General features: G+C 50.9%; 6 protein-coding genes across 6 annotated transcripts; 2 read left to right on the top strand and 4 right to left on the bottom strand.

The window, feature by feature from the left end:
* Positions 1-254: 254 nt before the first annotated feature.
* Positions 255-1,163, bottom strand: IUM83_02112 (uncharacterized protein; the record flags this gene model as incomplete). The annotated part of the gene is made up of 1 exon (XM_067926010.1): positions 255-1,163. One exon carries the CDS (start codon positions 1,161-1,163, stop codon positions 255-257), a length of 909 nt encoding a protein of 302 aa, XP_067800714.1.
* A 792-nt stretch (positions 1,164-1,955) lies between these two features.
* On the top strand, positions 1,956-3,238 carry IUM83_02111 (GATS protein 3; the record flags this gene model as incomplete). The annotated part of the gene is made up of 3 exons (XM_067926009.1): positions 1,956-2,427; positions 2,502-3,040; positions 3,137-3,238. 3 exons carry the CDS (start codon positions 1,956-1,958, stop codon positions 3,236-3,238), a joined length of 1,113 nt encoding a protein of 370 aa, XP_067800788.1.
* Positions 3,239-3,361: 123 nt separating this feature from the next.
* IUM83_02110 (Condensin-2 complex subunit H2) lies at positions 3,362-5,601 on the bottom strand (the record flags this gene model as incomplete). Its single annotated transcript, XM_067926008.1, has 2 exons — positions 3,362-5,483; positions 5,561-5,601. 2 exons carry the CDS (start codon positions 5,599-5,601, stop codon positions 3,362-3,364), a joined length of 2,163 nt encoding a protein of 720 aa, XP_067801075.1.
* A 2,236-nt stretch (positions 5,602-7,837) lies between these two features.
* Positions 7,838-8,548, top strand: IUM83_02109 (putative secreted RxLR effector protein; the record flags this gene model as incomplete). The annotated part of the gene is made up of 1 exon (XM_067926007.1): positions 7,838-8,548. The coding sequence occupies one exon, from the start codon at positions 7,838-7,840 to the stop codon at positions 8,546-8,548; it is 711 nt and encodes a 236-aa protein (XP_067801061.1).
* Positions 8,549-10,749: 2,201 nt separating this feature from the next.
* IUM83_02108 (uncharacterized protein) lies at positions 10,750-12,151 on the bottom strand (the record flags this gene model as incomplete). Its single annotated transcript, XM_067926006.1, has 3 exons — positions 10,750-11,169; positions 11,235-11,546; positions 11,612-12,151. 3 exons carry the CDS (start codon positions 12,149-12,151, stop codon positions 10,750-10,752), a joined length of 1,272 nt encoding a protein of 423 aa, XP_067801062.1.
* A 3,207-nt stretch (positions 12,152-15,358) lies between these two features.
* Positions 15,359-16,337, bottom strand: IUM83_02107 (uncharacterized protein; the record flags this gene model as incomplete). Its single annotated transcript, XM_067926005.1, has 3 exons — positions 15,359-15,766; positions 15,834-16,145; positions 16,212-16,337. 3 exons carry the CDS (start codon positions 16,335-16,337, stop codon positions 15,359-15,361), a joined length of 846 nt encoding a protein of 281 aa, XP_067801060.1.
* Between the last annotated feature and the right edge of the window lie 955 nt (positions 16,338-17,292).

The raw sequence follows: 17,292 nt of genomic DNA, 5'->3' as shown, positions 1-17,292 counted from the left end.
GGCGTTTACACTATTGACACTACTACAAGGAAGACACTGGAGCGGTCGTGAGGAACCCCTTCGTTTCATGACCGATGAGAACGGATTCAATACCAAAAGCTCGCCACTAAAACAAAATCAGAACAGCAATTAAAAAACAAAAAACAATGAAAACCGTGAGCTTTGTTGGCGAACTCGGGCCTCAATCGAAAGAAAAAAATTGTCGACTACACCTGTCGATAGGAAACATCGCGTCTCTCGTCTTCACTCACCACTCACAGCTCGTCGGCCGCGCTGTCCACGACTCCGTCGATCAGCGCTCGGATGGAGGAGATGCTCTCTGCGCTGCCGTCCACTCGGGACAAGATCTCGATGGCCGAGGCCCATTCCTTGACCACCTTGGCCTTCTCGAGGGACGAGGCCATGACACTCCTCAAGTGCCCAACTTCCTCCTCGAATCTCTCGTCACTGCTGCGTTCCACCCTCTCCTTCTTGGGGGGTTTCTCCTGCACAAACTCCTCTCCGTCCCTACTTCTCTTGGGCTTCACCGCCCCCATCTCACCCTTCTTCACCTTCTTTTGCTTCTGCTTAGGCGTATTCTTATTCTTAGGCGTCGCCTTGGGCTCCACCCGCGCGGGCGCCTTGGGCGTCACCGCCGGCTGCGGCTGCTTCGTCTTGGGGGCCACCGCCGCCGCGTCCTGCCAGTAGCTGACCAGCAGCGACACGAAGTTGGCCTTGGTGGCGGTTCTGTGGGGCTGCATCTCCAGCAGCACGCACGTCGAGCGCAGCGTGCGCGACTTGCAGCCGTTCAGCTGGTCGCGCAGCTCGTCGGCCGTGCCGTCCGGCGGGAACTGGTCCACGAAGCTGGCGAGCTCCAGCACCTCGCCGTCTGCGGTTTTAGGCGACGATTTAGACGCCGTTTTAGCGGTGCTGGTGCTTGGTTTAGTGGCGGGTTTAGTGGTGGGTTTAGTGGCGGCTGGGGCCTCGCCCCGCCAGTGCGAGACGAGCGCGGAGATGAAGCCGCCCTTCTTGTTGAGCTTGCGCGGGATCTGCAGGCCGAGGCGCAGGCAGGCGACGCGCAGGTCCCGGTGCGTGTAGGCGCTGAGCTGGTCCTTGACCTCGTCCACGCTCTCGCTGCGCGGCACGTCGGCCACGTAGTGCAGCAGGCGGTCCACCAGGTCCATCGTGGCGGGTGGCGTTGGCGTTTGCGCGAATGGAGAGATGTTGGTTGGGTTGATCCAAGATTTGGCGCGGGTGGGTGGGACCTTCGGAAATACGGGTCGGAATTACTGGTAATCAGGGTGGGGGTGGGGGTGAGGGGGTGCTCTCATTGACGATGAGTCATTGTGCAACAGGGCACTTCTCCGCTACAGGTGTCGATCGTCCCCGGAGCTAGTTCACCCGAACACAACGTTATGTACGTGATCCCTCCGCCTACCATCCGTACGACTTGGGGAAAAAACATGCTCGACACTAGAGATTCATCTGAAATCAGCAAAGACTAAAGACTAAGGAGCCAACAACACCAGCCTCGCCCTGATCTGTTAAGGTTGTGCAGCAACCTGGTCACGTTAAGTGAGTCATTGATGGTATTTATGCAGTGATCGCTTACTGGTGATTGCGTTTAATCGCCAGTGACGTTCATTGTGAGCTGCCATCTATATGTAGTTTTCGATCACTGCTGAAGAGATACCTTCCTAACTGACTGTTGTCGCCACACTATGGAATAACTACGGTAGCTCCATCAGAGAGCTATGCGGCTGATTCGCAAAATCCATAGCAAAGGCACACCAACTTGTTTTGATGGACGCCAAAATTGACATAGCATCGCACGACCCCAAAGTTCTCAACTCCTAATTTACAGTTAGTTCTGAGGTCCACGTTCTAAATTCTCATAAATCGGATCAGCTCTCTCTAATTCCTTCGCTATTTCGTAGCAGGTTTCACATCCTTCGCCAGTCGCCACCCTTACCACCATGGCGACTTGCTCGGAGGTGCAGCTCGTCTGCCTGTCGACGACGCTGGTGATCACCAGCGCGGACAAGTGCGTCACGCGTGACGCCACCGCGCCAGCTTCCAATGTGACTGATACCGCGCCGCGCTCGGCGTTGGCGCTGGTGCCGCCGCTGCTGGAGCTGCTCTTCTACACGCCGTCTCGGCTCCACCGCGACGAGGACGACGACCGCGACAGCGACCACGAGCGCCTGCGCTTCCTGAGCTACGTGGAGACGCAGCACGAGGTGTCGCTGGTGTTCGAGGAGCAGCTGCTGGCCAAGTTCCCCGACGGCGCGCTCGAGTTCGAGCCGCTGCGCTGGAAGGCGCTGCAGGTGGCGTCGGCCGGGCCCGGCGCGTTCCTGAGCCAACTGGCGGTGCTCACGCAGCTCACCACGGAGCTGGCCACGCACGGGATCAGTGTCTTCCAGATCTCCACGTACCAATCTGATTATGGTGAGCGAGCGTGTAAATAAGATCAGGATATCTGTCAGGGAATCTTATTTGGTGTGTGGGTGTGTGTGTGGCAGTGCTGGTGAAGGTGGAGGACTTGGATGCAGCCATTGGGTGTCTGCAGAGCTTCTGCTCCATTGAGATGGAGAGTGGGGAGGAGTTGAGGGTACCAGGCGGTGGCGATTTACCGGAGCAAGACGCAGAGCAGAAGGAAGACCCGTTGGCGGTGCACCACCACCCGCTCAGTGTGCCAAACGTGAAGCTGCACCTTGTGCAGTTGAACCGCACGTTTGTGAGGAGGCATCTGTACTCTTTGGTGGAGCTGCTGTTCAAGCCTACGGAGCTGGAGAAGGAAGGAGCGACGCCGAGGTTCTTGAGTTACTCCGAAACGGGGGACGACATCTCGGTCGTGACGAGTGACGAGAACTTTCTGGACGAGGCGAGAGCGCTCATGGAGCAGGGAGACCAGGGTGTGCTGGTGTCGCCCGACTTTTGGAGACCCGTGCAGATTGGAAACACGAAGCTGGGCTTTGCGGAGACGGGCATCGTCGCTGGTCAGACGCGCGTGCTCGTTAACGCAGGTACCACCGTGTTTTACCTCAGCACCTACGCCACGGTATGTGGACATTTCCTCCGTTGATGAGACTTGTTTGCTAAAAAAAAAAGAAGCTAACTTTGTTTTACGTGTGATCGCTTTGTCGGATCCATCTAGGACTTCATGCTGATCAAGGAGGATGAATGGGATGACGCGCTACCGATCCTGCGAGATCATTTCCGCCTCATTGAGGGCGCCTTCGCGCCTTTGACTGCCTGAGTTAGAGCAAGGTATTTATGACAGGCAAGATGAGAAAGCAAAAGTACGATGGCGATCGTAGAGGGGCTAGCCGTTCAGAACTCTTTGCTGGTTACTTCGTATATTTGCGACGATTTGTTCAGATCAAGCTTGCAATGTTTCGTAGGCATTCGTGGTGCTAAGTAACTGCATCTCGAACGGCACACGCCCATGGTCTGCTGTGGTATGTGCGTGGGAAAGGGCCACGTTGCCCGTGTTAGCAAGCTGCAGAGACGCGAGAAAGAGCCGGCAGACCTCGAATTGACTCTTGCCTCCCACCAGCGTCTCGAACGGCACTGTTTCACGTTCCTCGACGTCTTCCGAAACAGGTTCCAATCTAGCACGCTTGTTCTTGTCTCGCTTCGTGGTTTTGCTGTGTTTGTTGAGGCTGCTGTTCTTCTTTTCCTCCGCTAAACGCTCCATAATGGCACGGCCGTAGTGGTGAATATCGAAAGGCGGGTGAGCGTCTTGTTGCTTCAGCAGCGGTGTTAGCTTCTCCTGCCAGTCGCTGACCTGTTTACTCAGATCGGTCTCGCGCACATACTTCTCAGTACCGGACATGAAGGAAGCCAAGTGTTGCCTGCAAATCTCCTCGTAAGTGAGAGGGCCACCATCACTACCAGCAGCGGCGGCGGCAGCAGCCTCATACGATCCCATCGGGTCGTCCATATCGTTCCCTTGGTCCCAGTCGCCACCGTCAAAGCCATCGTCGTAGTCGTTGTCATCTGCGTTATTCTCCTCTTCGTCGTTATTTCCATTAGCATCATTCCGGAAAGCCATGTCTAGTCGTGCCGTGGCGGTAGATAGTGTCAGCGCCTGCATGTGGTCATTTCCATCAGTTTCCTCCTCCTCCATAGCTTGCTCACGCAGCAGCATTGCTTGAGCACTCTGCTTCTCACGAGCTTCACAGCGACGCATGATGCTGCGCCATTTAGCTTCACGTTGCCAAAGTGCGTCGCAGCTCTTGACAAGAAGTGGTGCCCGGCAGAATGTGCGCTTGCACATTTTCTCGAGCGAGTTTTCGCTTCCCGTCTCAGTCCAGACCCACGACGCCCACTGCGGGCCATTCGAGCCCATGAAGAAGCGATCCTGGAACGCTGGGTCAGAGAGACCGTCCTGCTCGGCATCGTCGTCCATACCGACAGCACCTTCCTTGTTGCTGAGAGCCGCCTGGCCTGCCTTCTTCTTCTTGTACGCCGGCACGCGCGGATACGACCGACCCTTCTTGAACGGCCTTGCCACCGACGTACTAGCATCATAAGCATCCAGCGGCGCCCATGGGTCCTTTTCACCCACTGGCAACGCTGTCATCGAGCGCGTAGTAGGACGAGACGGCTCTTCATTAGGCATCTCCTCCTGCTGCTCGCCATTCGCTACCCCATCGACCGGGTCCTCCTGCATCTGCTCTCCGCCATCAAACTCGTAGTCCGGTTGTTCATCGAACGCATTGTCATTCGCGTCCTCGTCCTCGTTCGCGTCCATGTCGTCAAAGTTCAGCGCCATGGACGGGTTTTCTCCATCCGCGGCGACCCACATGCCTCCCTGTCGTCCTGGGGTCTCTCCGAACGCGAGCGGCTGGTCCCCGGCCGCTCTCTGCTTGGCGCCCAGGTACTTCTTACTGGCCTCATCCAGCAGCAGCACGCCGCTGGCATGCAAGTTGCACGAGAGCAGCTTGAACGTCTCTCCGTGGTCTCTTTCGTCGGGTACGAGAGACCCCATGAGCGCGATGGAGGCCTGGATGTTGTTCTTGCTGCGGTTGAGCGCCGCGGCCTCCTTCCTCTTCCTGCGTCGGTCGCTCTCCGTCTCCTCGTCCTCCTGCTTGGCCCTCTTGAGAGCGATATGGGTCTCCTTGGCCTCCTCCAGCTCGTCGTAGAGCGGCAGCGGGTTGTTGAAGACGCCGGCGCCGGCGTCCTCCTCCTCCTCGTCCCCGACCTGCTCTGCGTCCGCGTCCTGCTGCCTCTGGCCCTGCTGCTTGTCGTCCTGCTGCTTGGACAGGTGCGCCAGCGTCTGGTACACGAGCGCGTGCAGGTACTCGACCTTGCGGCTGTAGATGACGCTGGTGCCCTGGATCAGCAGCGCCGCCTCCGCGAAGTTCATGACGCCTGCCTCTGCGTCGCCGATGCTGGCGCCGTCCTCCGGGTCGAACGCGATGCTCAGGTGCTCCAGCTTGTCCATGTACTCCTCCAGCTCGGAGGCCAGGTCGATGTTCCAGTTCTTGCTCAGGTCCCTGCGGGTGGCGGCGGAGCAGGTTAGACGCGGAGAAGGGGAGAGAGGAGAGAGGCAACAGGCTGCGGGCGGACGCACCGGATGGGCTGCAGCAAGTGCTGCAGGCGGCCCTCGCTCATGGCGGACGCGAGGTGATGGAGGTGCGCGATGCGATTGGGACTTGGGATTATGACTGGAAAAGGCGCGCGGGCAGGAATTAATACTACCTTGCGTCGGTTTTATTATAGTAGTATACTATTTGAGTCCTACCAATCAAATAGTAGTCTAGGGAATGATTTTCATTCTACTACATTCAGTAGTATTTTTCTGACTATTACTATCGTTGATCACCTAAACCGAAACGCTCATTCGCCTTGCACAACCACATTTATGGCGGACTTTCGACTACACCTACATATCAGGATTCGATCTCAGCGACGGCCATGTATTTGAGAAGGAAACAAATACATGTGACCGACCACGAGTGGGCACTTGAATAAAATATTACCAGGTTCCCATGATTGGACTATCGTGCCAGAAGTCTCTCTTCTCGTCCTGTTAACCGACAGCAGCGAACATTCTGGTGAGCTCTAGGCACACGTCAGGCAAGGACGGAACCGTATGATAACGAGTTTGGGAGCTCGTCAAGGGACTGAGTAAGTCGAGTTTGCATAACGTCAAGGGGGGGTTAGTGATAAGTCACGTACGAACACGGATTCTGGTACATGTTTTATTGATTCCAGCACAAAACCTGTATAGTTAATATGTGGTCCAAGTCATTTTTTCCAAACCAAGCTCGCTACATTTCATCACTACAGTAATATAATTTGCAAAAACAAGAACCAACTTACTATTTTTGGCGTACTGTATTACTGATATCAAATCGACTTGAAATTTGTATACCAGTCCAATAATAAGGCTAATTTAAAACTCATCAGTAGTACCAGATAATTATCACAATCGTTTTGATAAATTTCAGAAATTCCTCGCAGCTACATTCTGTCCGACGCTGTGCCCGAACACGTATTGTGCCTTTCTGACGTTTTGCCTCCCCCATTTTACAAAGTCCGATTTACATCGCAAGTACATGTACCGATCTAACCCTTGCAAAGCATCGAGGAGCATTGTAAAACGTACCCAGCTCCTCTCGATTTCATTTAATCAACATGCGACACTTCATTTTGTGGTCATCAGCTGGCCGGCTGGCCAGAAGCCCTAATTCAGAATCAAGCTGGCCTGGGAGAACGACGCTGAGGACGCACCAAGGACGACGCCAAGGACGGCGACCACGGCGACTACGACTGCCGCCACTGGCCTCTGCATCTGAGAGCTACTTGCCCCCGCTGCTCTCGCCAAGAAGCGCCCTCGTAGCTTAACGGAAAAGCCCCGTTTGCGGTGATAGAGGTTCAATTCCTCTCGAGGGCAAAACTATTGAGAGCAATGGTATCAAACTTACCTTCCATCTTTTGAAGTCTCGTCGACGAAAACGAGCTGATCAGGTCCACTGTAAAAAGGAGCAAGACGTTGAATGTACTCTCGTCGCTCGCGCGGCAGGCTTTCCCTTGCGCGTTTGCTTAGTACTTTTCGAGTTCGTTTGAGGTCGAACTTCAACGCACGGCATATTGTAGAGTCGGAAACGCATATAGAGTCCTTGAACCGCGACCGTAACTCGTAGCGCAGCTCCTCGAAGTAGAAGCATGGATGTTCCTTCACATATTGCTCCACAAATGCACATACGTCGCGAGGCCATCGCGAAGTTTTCACACGCTGCTCAGCTTTGAAAACATTACCAGTCATGCGAAATAGTTTGTACCACCAATTGAAACTTCGCTAAGAGAAACCCAGCACAGTAGCTACTGTAGCAGTATCAACTGAGTATACGTAGATAAGCACAATGTCGCATATCTGTAGAGTAGGTCATCTTAAGCCCTCGCTTTCGAGGAAATCTCCGAATGCCGAGCATTCGCCAGCCATTTGGACATCGCGTTGCTGAAAGCCAGTTTCTCAGTCAGACGAAAGTCCAATGTCTGCGTTTAAGCCCAGGGATACATGTATTATCATCTTATTCTAAGCTTAACCGGTAGGTCTTGCTTGTCAAATCTTTAGGCTACCCCTAGCCCAGCGTCGAAAAAGGTAGTTTTTCAAGTCCGATTCGCCAAAACTCCTGAAAGTCATCATCATCACATCATCAAATTTCGCCGTTCTATACCAACAAACCCCATCTGATGATGTACAGCTGTTGAAGCTGTTCAAACGTGCGAGTTTATTTTGGAAACCTCCAGTTGGAAATGGTGGCCAGATCCAGCTCGCAGCCACTTTCAATTTTGCTCCCAACCACTCGGTTCTCAAGACTAAAGGACACCTATCAAGCACGCTATGGGATTCTACCACGTTGTCCTGCTGCTGTTTGTCGCGTTGATTGTGAGTACTGATCCCGCGACAGCGTTCAGACACTCGCAGCTGACGACACCGGAAACCCCTGCCCGAGCACTTGAGAACGACACCCCCACCAAGAGGTTTCTTAGAGCTTATACTACTGATAAAGACGATGGCGAAGAGAGGGGGGTTAGTGCGAAGATTCCCGGTCTTGAGAAGATTGCAAACGCGCTCAAGTCAAGCAAGACCAAGAAACTGGAGGCACTGCTCAAGGCTGATGAATCTGTGATCGATACCTTCAAGAAATTGAAGCTTAACACGGTGTCCGTCGGCACGGATGGCTTCGTCGAGTCGAAAAAGGTGGTCGATTTTTTTTCGAGCCAAAACTTCAAGATCTGGTCCAAGTATGCTACCCAGACCAAACCAGAGGATCCGCAAGGCGCAATGGTAGCAACGCTTACAACGCTTTTCGGTGATAAGAATCTGGCGACAATGATCCTGTTGGGGAAGGATTCTAGGAGCTCAAGAAGTATCGCAAAAAAACTGGAGACAGCCCAGTTCAACTCGTGGTACAAGCAGGGAAAACGGCCAGATGGTGTGCTTGAGAACATGTTCGGCGTGACGCTAAGCAACATTCATGGGTCCTCGCGAGCGAAGTATGTTTGGATCAACTACAGCAACTACGTCACGAACAGAGTGAATAACTATTAGAGGTTATAGGACCCTTCAGAAGTGATTAGTCATGCTTGTATTGATTCTTCAATGTCCATGCAATACACTCATCGCGAGGTCGTACCTCGTTCTTCAAAAGCTCGCATTCTGAGTGGAACACTCTCGCGGAGGATTCCAATTGAAGCGTCCGGAAGCATGGTTGGCACAGGAACAATCGGACCCAGACTCTCGCCTTCGCAAGGTGTCCTTTCCAAGATTTTAGAGTTTGCCTTGCATCCAGTGCTCCGCCAAGTAAGCTTTCGTGCGGTCCGCTCGCTGTTCTGATGTACAGTAGGCGAAGTCGTCGCTGAGCGCTTCCAATCTCCTTATCTCAAATTCACACTACAACACTTGGGTCGCCTATCAGATACCGAAGCATCAATGCCAGAGCTGGCAATTTAGGTTTACCATTGGATTTTCTGTGGTTTACACTCAAAACCGAGGCGGTCGACAATTGCTGACTTTCAAGTTCAGCTTCATCAGGAGTGCGTAGGCCTCGAAACACTGCTGGCGCTACCGGGCAAATTTGAGCAGAGTTGCTAGTTTACAGGTAAGACTCAAAATGATCTGTGGGTACTGGTTAAACGCCTTGGTCGGCGAGCGCACCACTTGGATGATAGCACCCCCAAGTGTCAAGCGTAACAGGGTAAGATCGCGTTGAAATTCACGCAAAATGCGTCCCATTTGTGATGTATATGGCCGCATCCGAATGAAAATTTGTATCAATTGTTGTAGTGAGAGATTTCAGCCTAGACTACTCACCCAAGGGGAGACGTCATCAAGCTGGCACAGGATAAGAAAAGTGTAGAATGCGACAGAGAGGTCAGTCTGTCAGAAGGCGTTTGCAGAAGTACGTGGTGTATAGTTTATAGTAAAAAATGAAACATACCGTACAAGGTACAAGTGCTTTTTGTAAACACTTATGTCTGTTTACTATTCATTCTAAAGCATTTGCTGAACAACTAACGCCTTGTGCAAATACTATATCGGGATTTTTTTATCAGGAAAGGCTATGGTTCGTTGAGTTTATTCATACTGGCATGCACTAATACGAACTCCAGCAACAATGAAAACCGCTGAGATACCCAATGACAGGCGCGACGGGCAGTTTGAATTCTGGTCCGACGAGTTTTGGTCCGACGTTTTTTTTGGTCCGAAAATCGATAAAGGCGATGGCTACACAGAGATAGTAACGACAATTATTCTGAACTTCTATTACCAGTACTGTAGCTTTCCTGTGTGATGTAGTCGAAGCTTGGGCTCGTAGAAGGCAAAAAGAAAAGTGATATTGTAACTTAAAGTCCGTACTCTCTTGTACTCTAGACTAGCTACTCACTTCATGGCCACTCCTTGTTGAATGCAATTGTTAGTTGACGGGTCGCCCCGTAAACTTCGTCCCGTAAGCCGTCTCGTAAGCTGTCCCGTAATACGTACCGCAACAAATATAAATTACGTACTCCGTAATAAATTACGAAACCAGTAATATATAACGCAGTGCGTTACATTCTGTAAAAGAAAACGAATTATTGTGTCATAAGTTGATCGAGATTAGGAGAGTTGTGCTCTATATGCATATTGTCGCTTTCAAGAATTTTGCGTTCTCTATCCGTCTTATAACTCGTCCTTGTGGTGTGGCAAATCATTATACATGGACAATTAAAAGCATACATTAGCTTGCACAGTAACTTAGTACTGGTAGTCTAAACTTGACAGCGCCCACCGCTGAGGAAAATTACAGACTTCATTGTATCCTGCGTTAAATGCATGCATTCCATCTAGACAACAGTTTGGCTGGACTAGGTAGAGGTACTTGGCAACTACTTTCGACTTATGTTGCAGGCTGCAACTTGCTGCTTGGAAGCATTACGAAAACGAATGGCGGTTAGTCCACCCGCCATTCGCTGTATTGAATCGGTAACTCGCTGTCGTTATATCAATTCGCCCTTCAACTCACTAAACTGCTATTCACCTACAGCTAAGTCGTCGAAATATAAGTCATCTCCGTCAAAATTCTCGAAACCTACCGTACCTCAAGTTATTATAATATTATAATATTGTATGTACCTCGGGGTACATACTCCTATTAGAGCAAGCCGATTAAGTCAGGGTGTCTTAAATTGCGCGGCCACTAATGAGAAATAAGTTGGTGACAATAACTCACAAGACGCAAAAATGATACAGTGTTGCATACCAGGGTAAAATCATCGGCACTCCGGTTGGTGGAGGTCTGCTATACTCAGGATAGCTTCCTGCAGAAGTTGCAGATAGCTGCGAGTAATATTCGCGATGTAATACATCAGTGCGTCTTTCCTCTCGGCAGCCATCGTTCCCTCTAGGTTTTCATGAAGCTGGTAGTAGGATTGAACTACACAGGACTTGTTGGGGTCTGTCGGCGCCGGAGAGATGATTGTCCAGTACTTGTCTTCGAAGTCTAAAGCATCCGTAGGGAGGAGCCATCGGATCGTTCCAACCACCACAAACCGATTCGGCTCCACGTGTTTGCGGTACCTGCTGATCGCTTCAATACACAGAGGTGCGCCCATTAAGTTTTGAACGAAGAGCGACAGCGTGTATTGCATTTCTTGCGACAAATCACAGTCCTCAACCGGTCTAACTCGAGCCTACAGCACACCAGGATACGAAAGTGAGCACTCAAATCACAACAACGCAACTTCGAAAGACGTACGAAGTTGAACGAGCTCTCGTTGTCCGCGTCGTCGCTCTTCGTGATAAAACGCCACAAAAAGTCCCCAGCTTCGTGCACCGGACACGCTACCGGAGTGTTTGAAGCTACCTCCATGAAATGTTCCCCCGTTTCATGGCGTTTACGCTGACAACGGACAGAAATGCTGTTGGTGCTGGGCGGCAATAGCTCGCCCGAGCCGAGGTACAGCTTGTCCAGATGACTTGCTAGCTCCTCGAACATGGGTTTGCAGAAGTCCATCTGAAAAAATGGCAGGTCCACCGTTGGTGATGACTGCGAAACAAATTCTAGTCCCTGAGCAATGAGCAAATTACGATTAGAACGTTGTATAAAAGCCAGTGATAGTAAGATAGCCATACCTTCAGCACGTCTTTTGCTCTTAGCTCTTTCCGAATGAAGCGAAACGCTTTGAAATTCTGTAGTAGAACGGCCTTCAGCTCTTTATTCGTGCGCTCAGCGGATGCTCGTGCTTCACATTCGTCCATTACTCGGCTATACCACACGCGCCGGCGCTGTCGCGCTTCAGGCAACTCTTCGGCCGAGTCCAATGCTTTGTTTTCATCGCTGTTTTTCACAATATGTGCCAGCCTTGTGCTTAGTTGCTGAACTTCCAGTCTGAGGGCACCCAATTCTGCTTTTTTGCGCCGTTGGAGCTCGGTGGAGTACGGGAGTGGCCCTACAATTCGCCCTCGAGCTTGCATCTCTCGGACCGGTTTTGTTTGATACACGAGGTTATCGCCGAAGACGTGCTGCGGTGGCTTATCGGCTCGTGGGGCTAGCAAAACTGCGTGCTCGCCAACGTGGAACGAATCGTCTGACTCGCTAGAGCTGAGACTGTCGTATATGTCGTCCAAATGTTGCAACAGTCCCGACAGCACCTCAGGCCCGAAGTCTTCCATGACAAAAGAGGTTGTTGTTCGTTGGCGAAATCGACAGTGAGCTCGAGTGCTTGAGGGGCCCATTCAGTTACGCAAGCAGTGCTCACGGCCTTATGATCAGGGGTGCGGGAACGGCTGCTGTGCTTTGACCGGAGCACTATGGATAATTACAGACAAAATGCGGATTCATTTCGTTACGGGGCTCTTTCCGTCGTTGTCTGTGCCGGTAGGCCCATTCTCAACCACGTGGTCGAGATCAGTGCTTCTGATGACCGTGTTTTAAGTTGAACGCACTGTATTAATGCAGTACATGACAAGCTGATAAACGAGTGGTGAGCCAATATACAAGACATATACATGTACAGCGCATAAAGTGTACTCTAAATTACGGACCACTACACCGATTCGACACAGCTCCTGGAGTACATTCGTTCGCTGATATGGTAGTGCTAGGACTTTAAATTTCGAGTTCGACGTGATAATGTAGAGGTGTTGTCCCCAACCAAAGCTGAGATTCGATGCGCTCAAGGATCCTCATGCTCACGCAGCGTGTGACAGTGTGGCAATGCGTTGATTAGACCTTCGGAGCGGGCAGATGTTCTGCTCCTGCAGCTGGACTCCTGCCTGGAACTTCCTGCGACTTTTGCCAAATGATGGTACGCTTTTGATAATGTAGTCGAACGACAACCACCTTCACCAAATGTTGGCAGATTGCCAACGCGCGAGTGTCCTACCCACTTCCATATCAAGTAGCTAGGTGCAACGAGTAGGTCAGTTATGGTGTGGTAACCAGTCACTACTTATTAACCAAGATCCCTGACGGGTCCTGAGGCAGCATGGCACTTACCCGTTATCGATCTGCCTCTTTCGAGAAGTAACAACACCCAACACGGTAATTCTCTGTATATAACTACATACTAAGTAGTTAGGCACATATAGCTGCCTCAGGCCCCATCTACATCAATATCCCGTCTGTTTCTCGAGCGAGGCATGTGTACACTCACTGTGACTCAGTTTCTAGTCAGACTTGTAACATAGCTCGTGAAAAACGTAAACGCATCTGCCCCGTCAACACCGACAAAGACAACACTATCGTTCACTTATGTGCCTCGCGAATGCTCTGAATAGCAGGACACATTCAACTGCTTTGGCGGGGTCGATCACTTTTGATTTCGCGATTCTACAACCCTTATCCTTATCCGCTGCATCTTGACTGGTAGTCACGGGGTTCAGGAGTCATCACCACGGCGCTGAACAACACTTTCAGTGTTTTGTGTTACAACGTGGCCGGTATACCCTGTGTTGCTCTCGAGTGGTGATCCATCGACTTACATCGTGGACATGGGCAAGCGTATCGATGGCTGGGACATCGTGAACGTCCAAGAGGGTTTCGATTACCACGGTGCACTGTACTAGGAGAACGCGCACGAGGAACGTACTCCTACGAGTGGTCTCAACACGCTGTCGCACTTCCCGTTCAGTTCCGTGACAAACCTCGAGCGTGTCAAGTGGAATTAGTGCAGCAATGTCGACAAATGACCCCGAAAGGGTTTCTGTTTGTGGCGTGATAGAAGCCGACCTAAAGGCTAGACCTTCCAACCTAGCTCAGTTGAGCGACTTTATTTCGGATCATTCATCCGGGAACGCTGTGATCGTCGTGGGTGACACAAACACCCGGTACACGCTCGAGAAAGATAGCATTCGCGAGTTCACTGAGAGTCAGAGACTTACCGATGCGTGGGTGCAGCACGTTTGCAACGGGACACCTCCTGATAAGGGGTCCGGCTGCAATATTGCCACAATGACGAATAAGTGCGAGTACGTCGATAAGATTATGTTCCGTGGCAACAAATATATCAATCTTGAATTAGTCAACTGGAATAACGAGAACGCAGTCTTCCTTGGCACTAACGGGTCGCCGCTGTCGGACCATCCACCAATTGCATCCACATTCTCCTGGACGCTAAACCCTGACGTGCGCTTTGGTAAGACGGCTGGTGGTCCACATGGCATGCGCATTTCGGATATTGGATCGCTGGTTGCTGGACAAGACATCGGGTCAATTACGCTTCGCTTCGGAGAGAGGTGCCATGGAATTGAACTCCAAGTCTCGAGCCTGACAGAGCAAACTTTCGCTCATGATGGCTCTGGTGGGCATGTTGCCACCCTTGCTCTCGGTCCTGGCGAGTGCATTACGTCGATGGAGGCTCACTGGTGGAAGCGCAAAGAGGCTACACGCGGATTTTCCATCAGTGTTTTGAAACAAGTGCAGGAAGAAGAGTGTCCGGTAGATCCACGACAAATGATAAGATGACGATAACTGCGCCAGAAGGCTTTCAGTTGGGTGGGTATTATGGTCGTCAGGGTGGTGAACTTGATCTGCTCTTGGCTCCAGGGAATACACCACGTCGATAGAGGCGCATTGGGGGAAACACAAAGACCGCACGCGCATTTTCTCTTTGGGGTTTAAGACCTATACAGGGAACTCTGTCTCCGGAGGGACGACGCAGATGACAAGCAAACCGTCACAGCGCCAGAAGAGTATCAAGTAGGTGGATTTTATGGTCGACAAGGCGACGAGATCGATTCTATTGGCGTGATCTGGTCAAAGATTTAGTGCCGATATGTATTACACCAGCTCTTCTTTTTGCACAGACAAACTGCGAATGCTTGCATCACCTGAACTTACATCCCAACACGTGGAGTGTCCAAGCTAGAGACGGGTATTACCTATAGTGTACTCCACTAACATGTTAGTGGAGTACACTGGACACTAACTGTTTACTTCGAAACTATACGTCTTGGTACTGTATAGTTCAATGCCTACTATTTATTAATCCGTGAGCCTCCACGTCGTCGTTCCTCGTGTTCTCGATAGTATGCGCTCAGAAGATATTTTCCTAGTTAATTCCTGTCGTTTCTCGCAAGCACAGGTCTTTATGAGATCATTGGATGTAATTTATATGCTGCTCGATTATAGGTCAACAGCAGCTTGTGAGATTTTACTGAACAGTGCGCTTACCATACCGTACTTCACAAAATAAATGATTTGGTCATTTTAATCTTGATGTTGAAATACTTCCAAAAATATTAAAAATCCTCTTTACTCGCTATGATAGGTTGATAATATCATATAGCCCTTGTTTGTTATATGTTTTTTAAACTAAAAAAATAAATTATAATAAACTAGGTGGCACTAGCACCAGTAGCGATTCACTTACCAGTGTTTCAAGAGAGCCCCACTGTGCTTAGAAGCGCTCCCTGCATCGATTGCGCATCACAGCGCGCCATATTTCCGATGTAGTGCGTGAGCACATCCTTCTCGTTTTCCGGCATAGTTCCTGCACTGATCACTTGCAACTGGTAGTAGGACTGAACCCCGGAAGAGTACGTGGGGTTTGTGGTAGACGATGGCGATATGACTGTCCAGTATGTATCCTCGAGCTCGAGCTCTTCCGTGGGCAGCAGCCATCGGGTCGTTCCAACCACCACAAATCGATTTTCGTCGGTGTATTTGCGGAACATTCGGATAACCTCGACGCACCGAAGCACATTCTTGGTGTCTCGAACGAAAACTTGCATTTTGAAGCGCCTTTCGCGAGTCGTATCACAGTCCTCGGCGGGTCTTGCTCCAGCCTACATCACATCGATACATGAAAGTAAGTACTCAGACCATAACGACGTAGCTGTCAATATAACGTACAATGATGAGTGAGTTCTCGTTGTCCGTGTCGCCTCCCTCCGTGATAAAGTTCCACAAAAACTGTCCAGCTTCGTGTACTGGACACGCAAGCGGAGTGTTTGAAGTTATCTCCATGAAGTGCTCTCCCGCTTCACGGAGTTTGCGCTGACAACGAACAGAGATGTTGTCGGTACTGGGCGGTAATAGCACATCCGAACCGAGGTACAAGGTGTCCAGAATACTGGAGAGTTCCTCGAATATAGACCTGCGGGAGTCAAACTGGCAAAGTGGATGGTGTACCGTCGGTGACGGCTGGTCAACAAACTCCAGCCCCTGAGAAAACAGCAAACAGATCAGTACCGGGGTACGGACGAACACTATCGGTAGAAGAAAGCTCACCTTCAACACGTTCTTGCCTTTCAGCTCTTTCCGAATAGAGCGAAACGCCTTGAAATTCTGCAGTAGAACGGCTTTCAGCTCTTTATTCGTGTGCTCTGCAGAGGATCGTGCTTCACATTCGTCCATTGCTCGGCTATACCATAGGCGTCGACGCTGCTGCACCTCTGGTAGCTCTTTGGTTGCCTCCTCGGCTCTGCTTTCATCGCTTTTTTTCACGATATGTGCCAGTCTGGTGCTCAATTGATGGGCCTCCAGCCTGAGTGCGTGGATCTCCGCCTTCTTGCGACGCTGGAGCTCGGTGGAGTACGGAAGTGGGCCCAAAATTTCCTTGCGAGTTTTCCTTTTATAGGTCAATCTCGTTTGCCAAGGATCCCCGATGACTTGAAGTGGTAGCTTTTCAGATTGTGCTTTAACCAGGGCAACGTCCCTCTCGAGCTGGCAAGGATCGTCCGACTCGCCGGAGCTGAGACTGTCGTATATGTCGTCCAAGTGTTGCAGCAGCATAGGCAGACCCTCGGATTCGAAATCTTCCATCTCTACGTAGCGTCGTCCGATGAATTTAGATTGAGGGGATAGTTGGCAAGTGAGTACCAAATTACAGGTGATAGATATACCACGCCCGCTTGCCGTGAGAGTAATCACGCAAGCATTGTTTGCAGCCCATGTGGTCAGGGGTGCGGGAAATGTTCAAGACACGTATTATAATAGCCTCGGATATGTATTGCCCTCGTCTCACAGCAATTGGCAGTCTGGGGCTTTGATCAAAATAGTGTGTGATGAATGTACTCCACCAGAACTGAATTAGTTCGAGGTATGGCATACAAGAGTAGGCATCATGCAGGTAAGGTGGCAATACTGCGCGATATGCGTTTACACTGGTGCCGAATTAGAGGTGCACGACTGTACTCCTCAGCATGACTATCCCGGACTGGCACAATCAAGAAGTGTTGACGCACCCACAATTACATAAGATCGCGGTAAGGGATCCGTTGCTTATAATGTTTAGATGTTCCAGGCTCGTTTCTGACGAGCGTGACTACAGCTTGTAGTCACGCCCTGGATCCTTGTAGTCCGCAAGGAT

Source organism: Phytophthora cinnamomi (assembly GCF_018691715.1).
Source record: "Phytophthora cinnamomi strain GKB4 chromosome Unknown Contig0, whole genome shotgun sequence".
In the NCBI taxonomy this organism is placed as follows: Eukaryota; Oomycota; class Peronosporomycetes; order Peronosporales; family Peronosporaceae; genus Phytophthora; species Phytophthora cinnamomi.
This window is presented reverse-complemented; position numbering and strand designations above follow the sequence as displayed.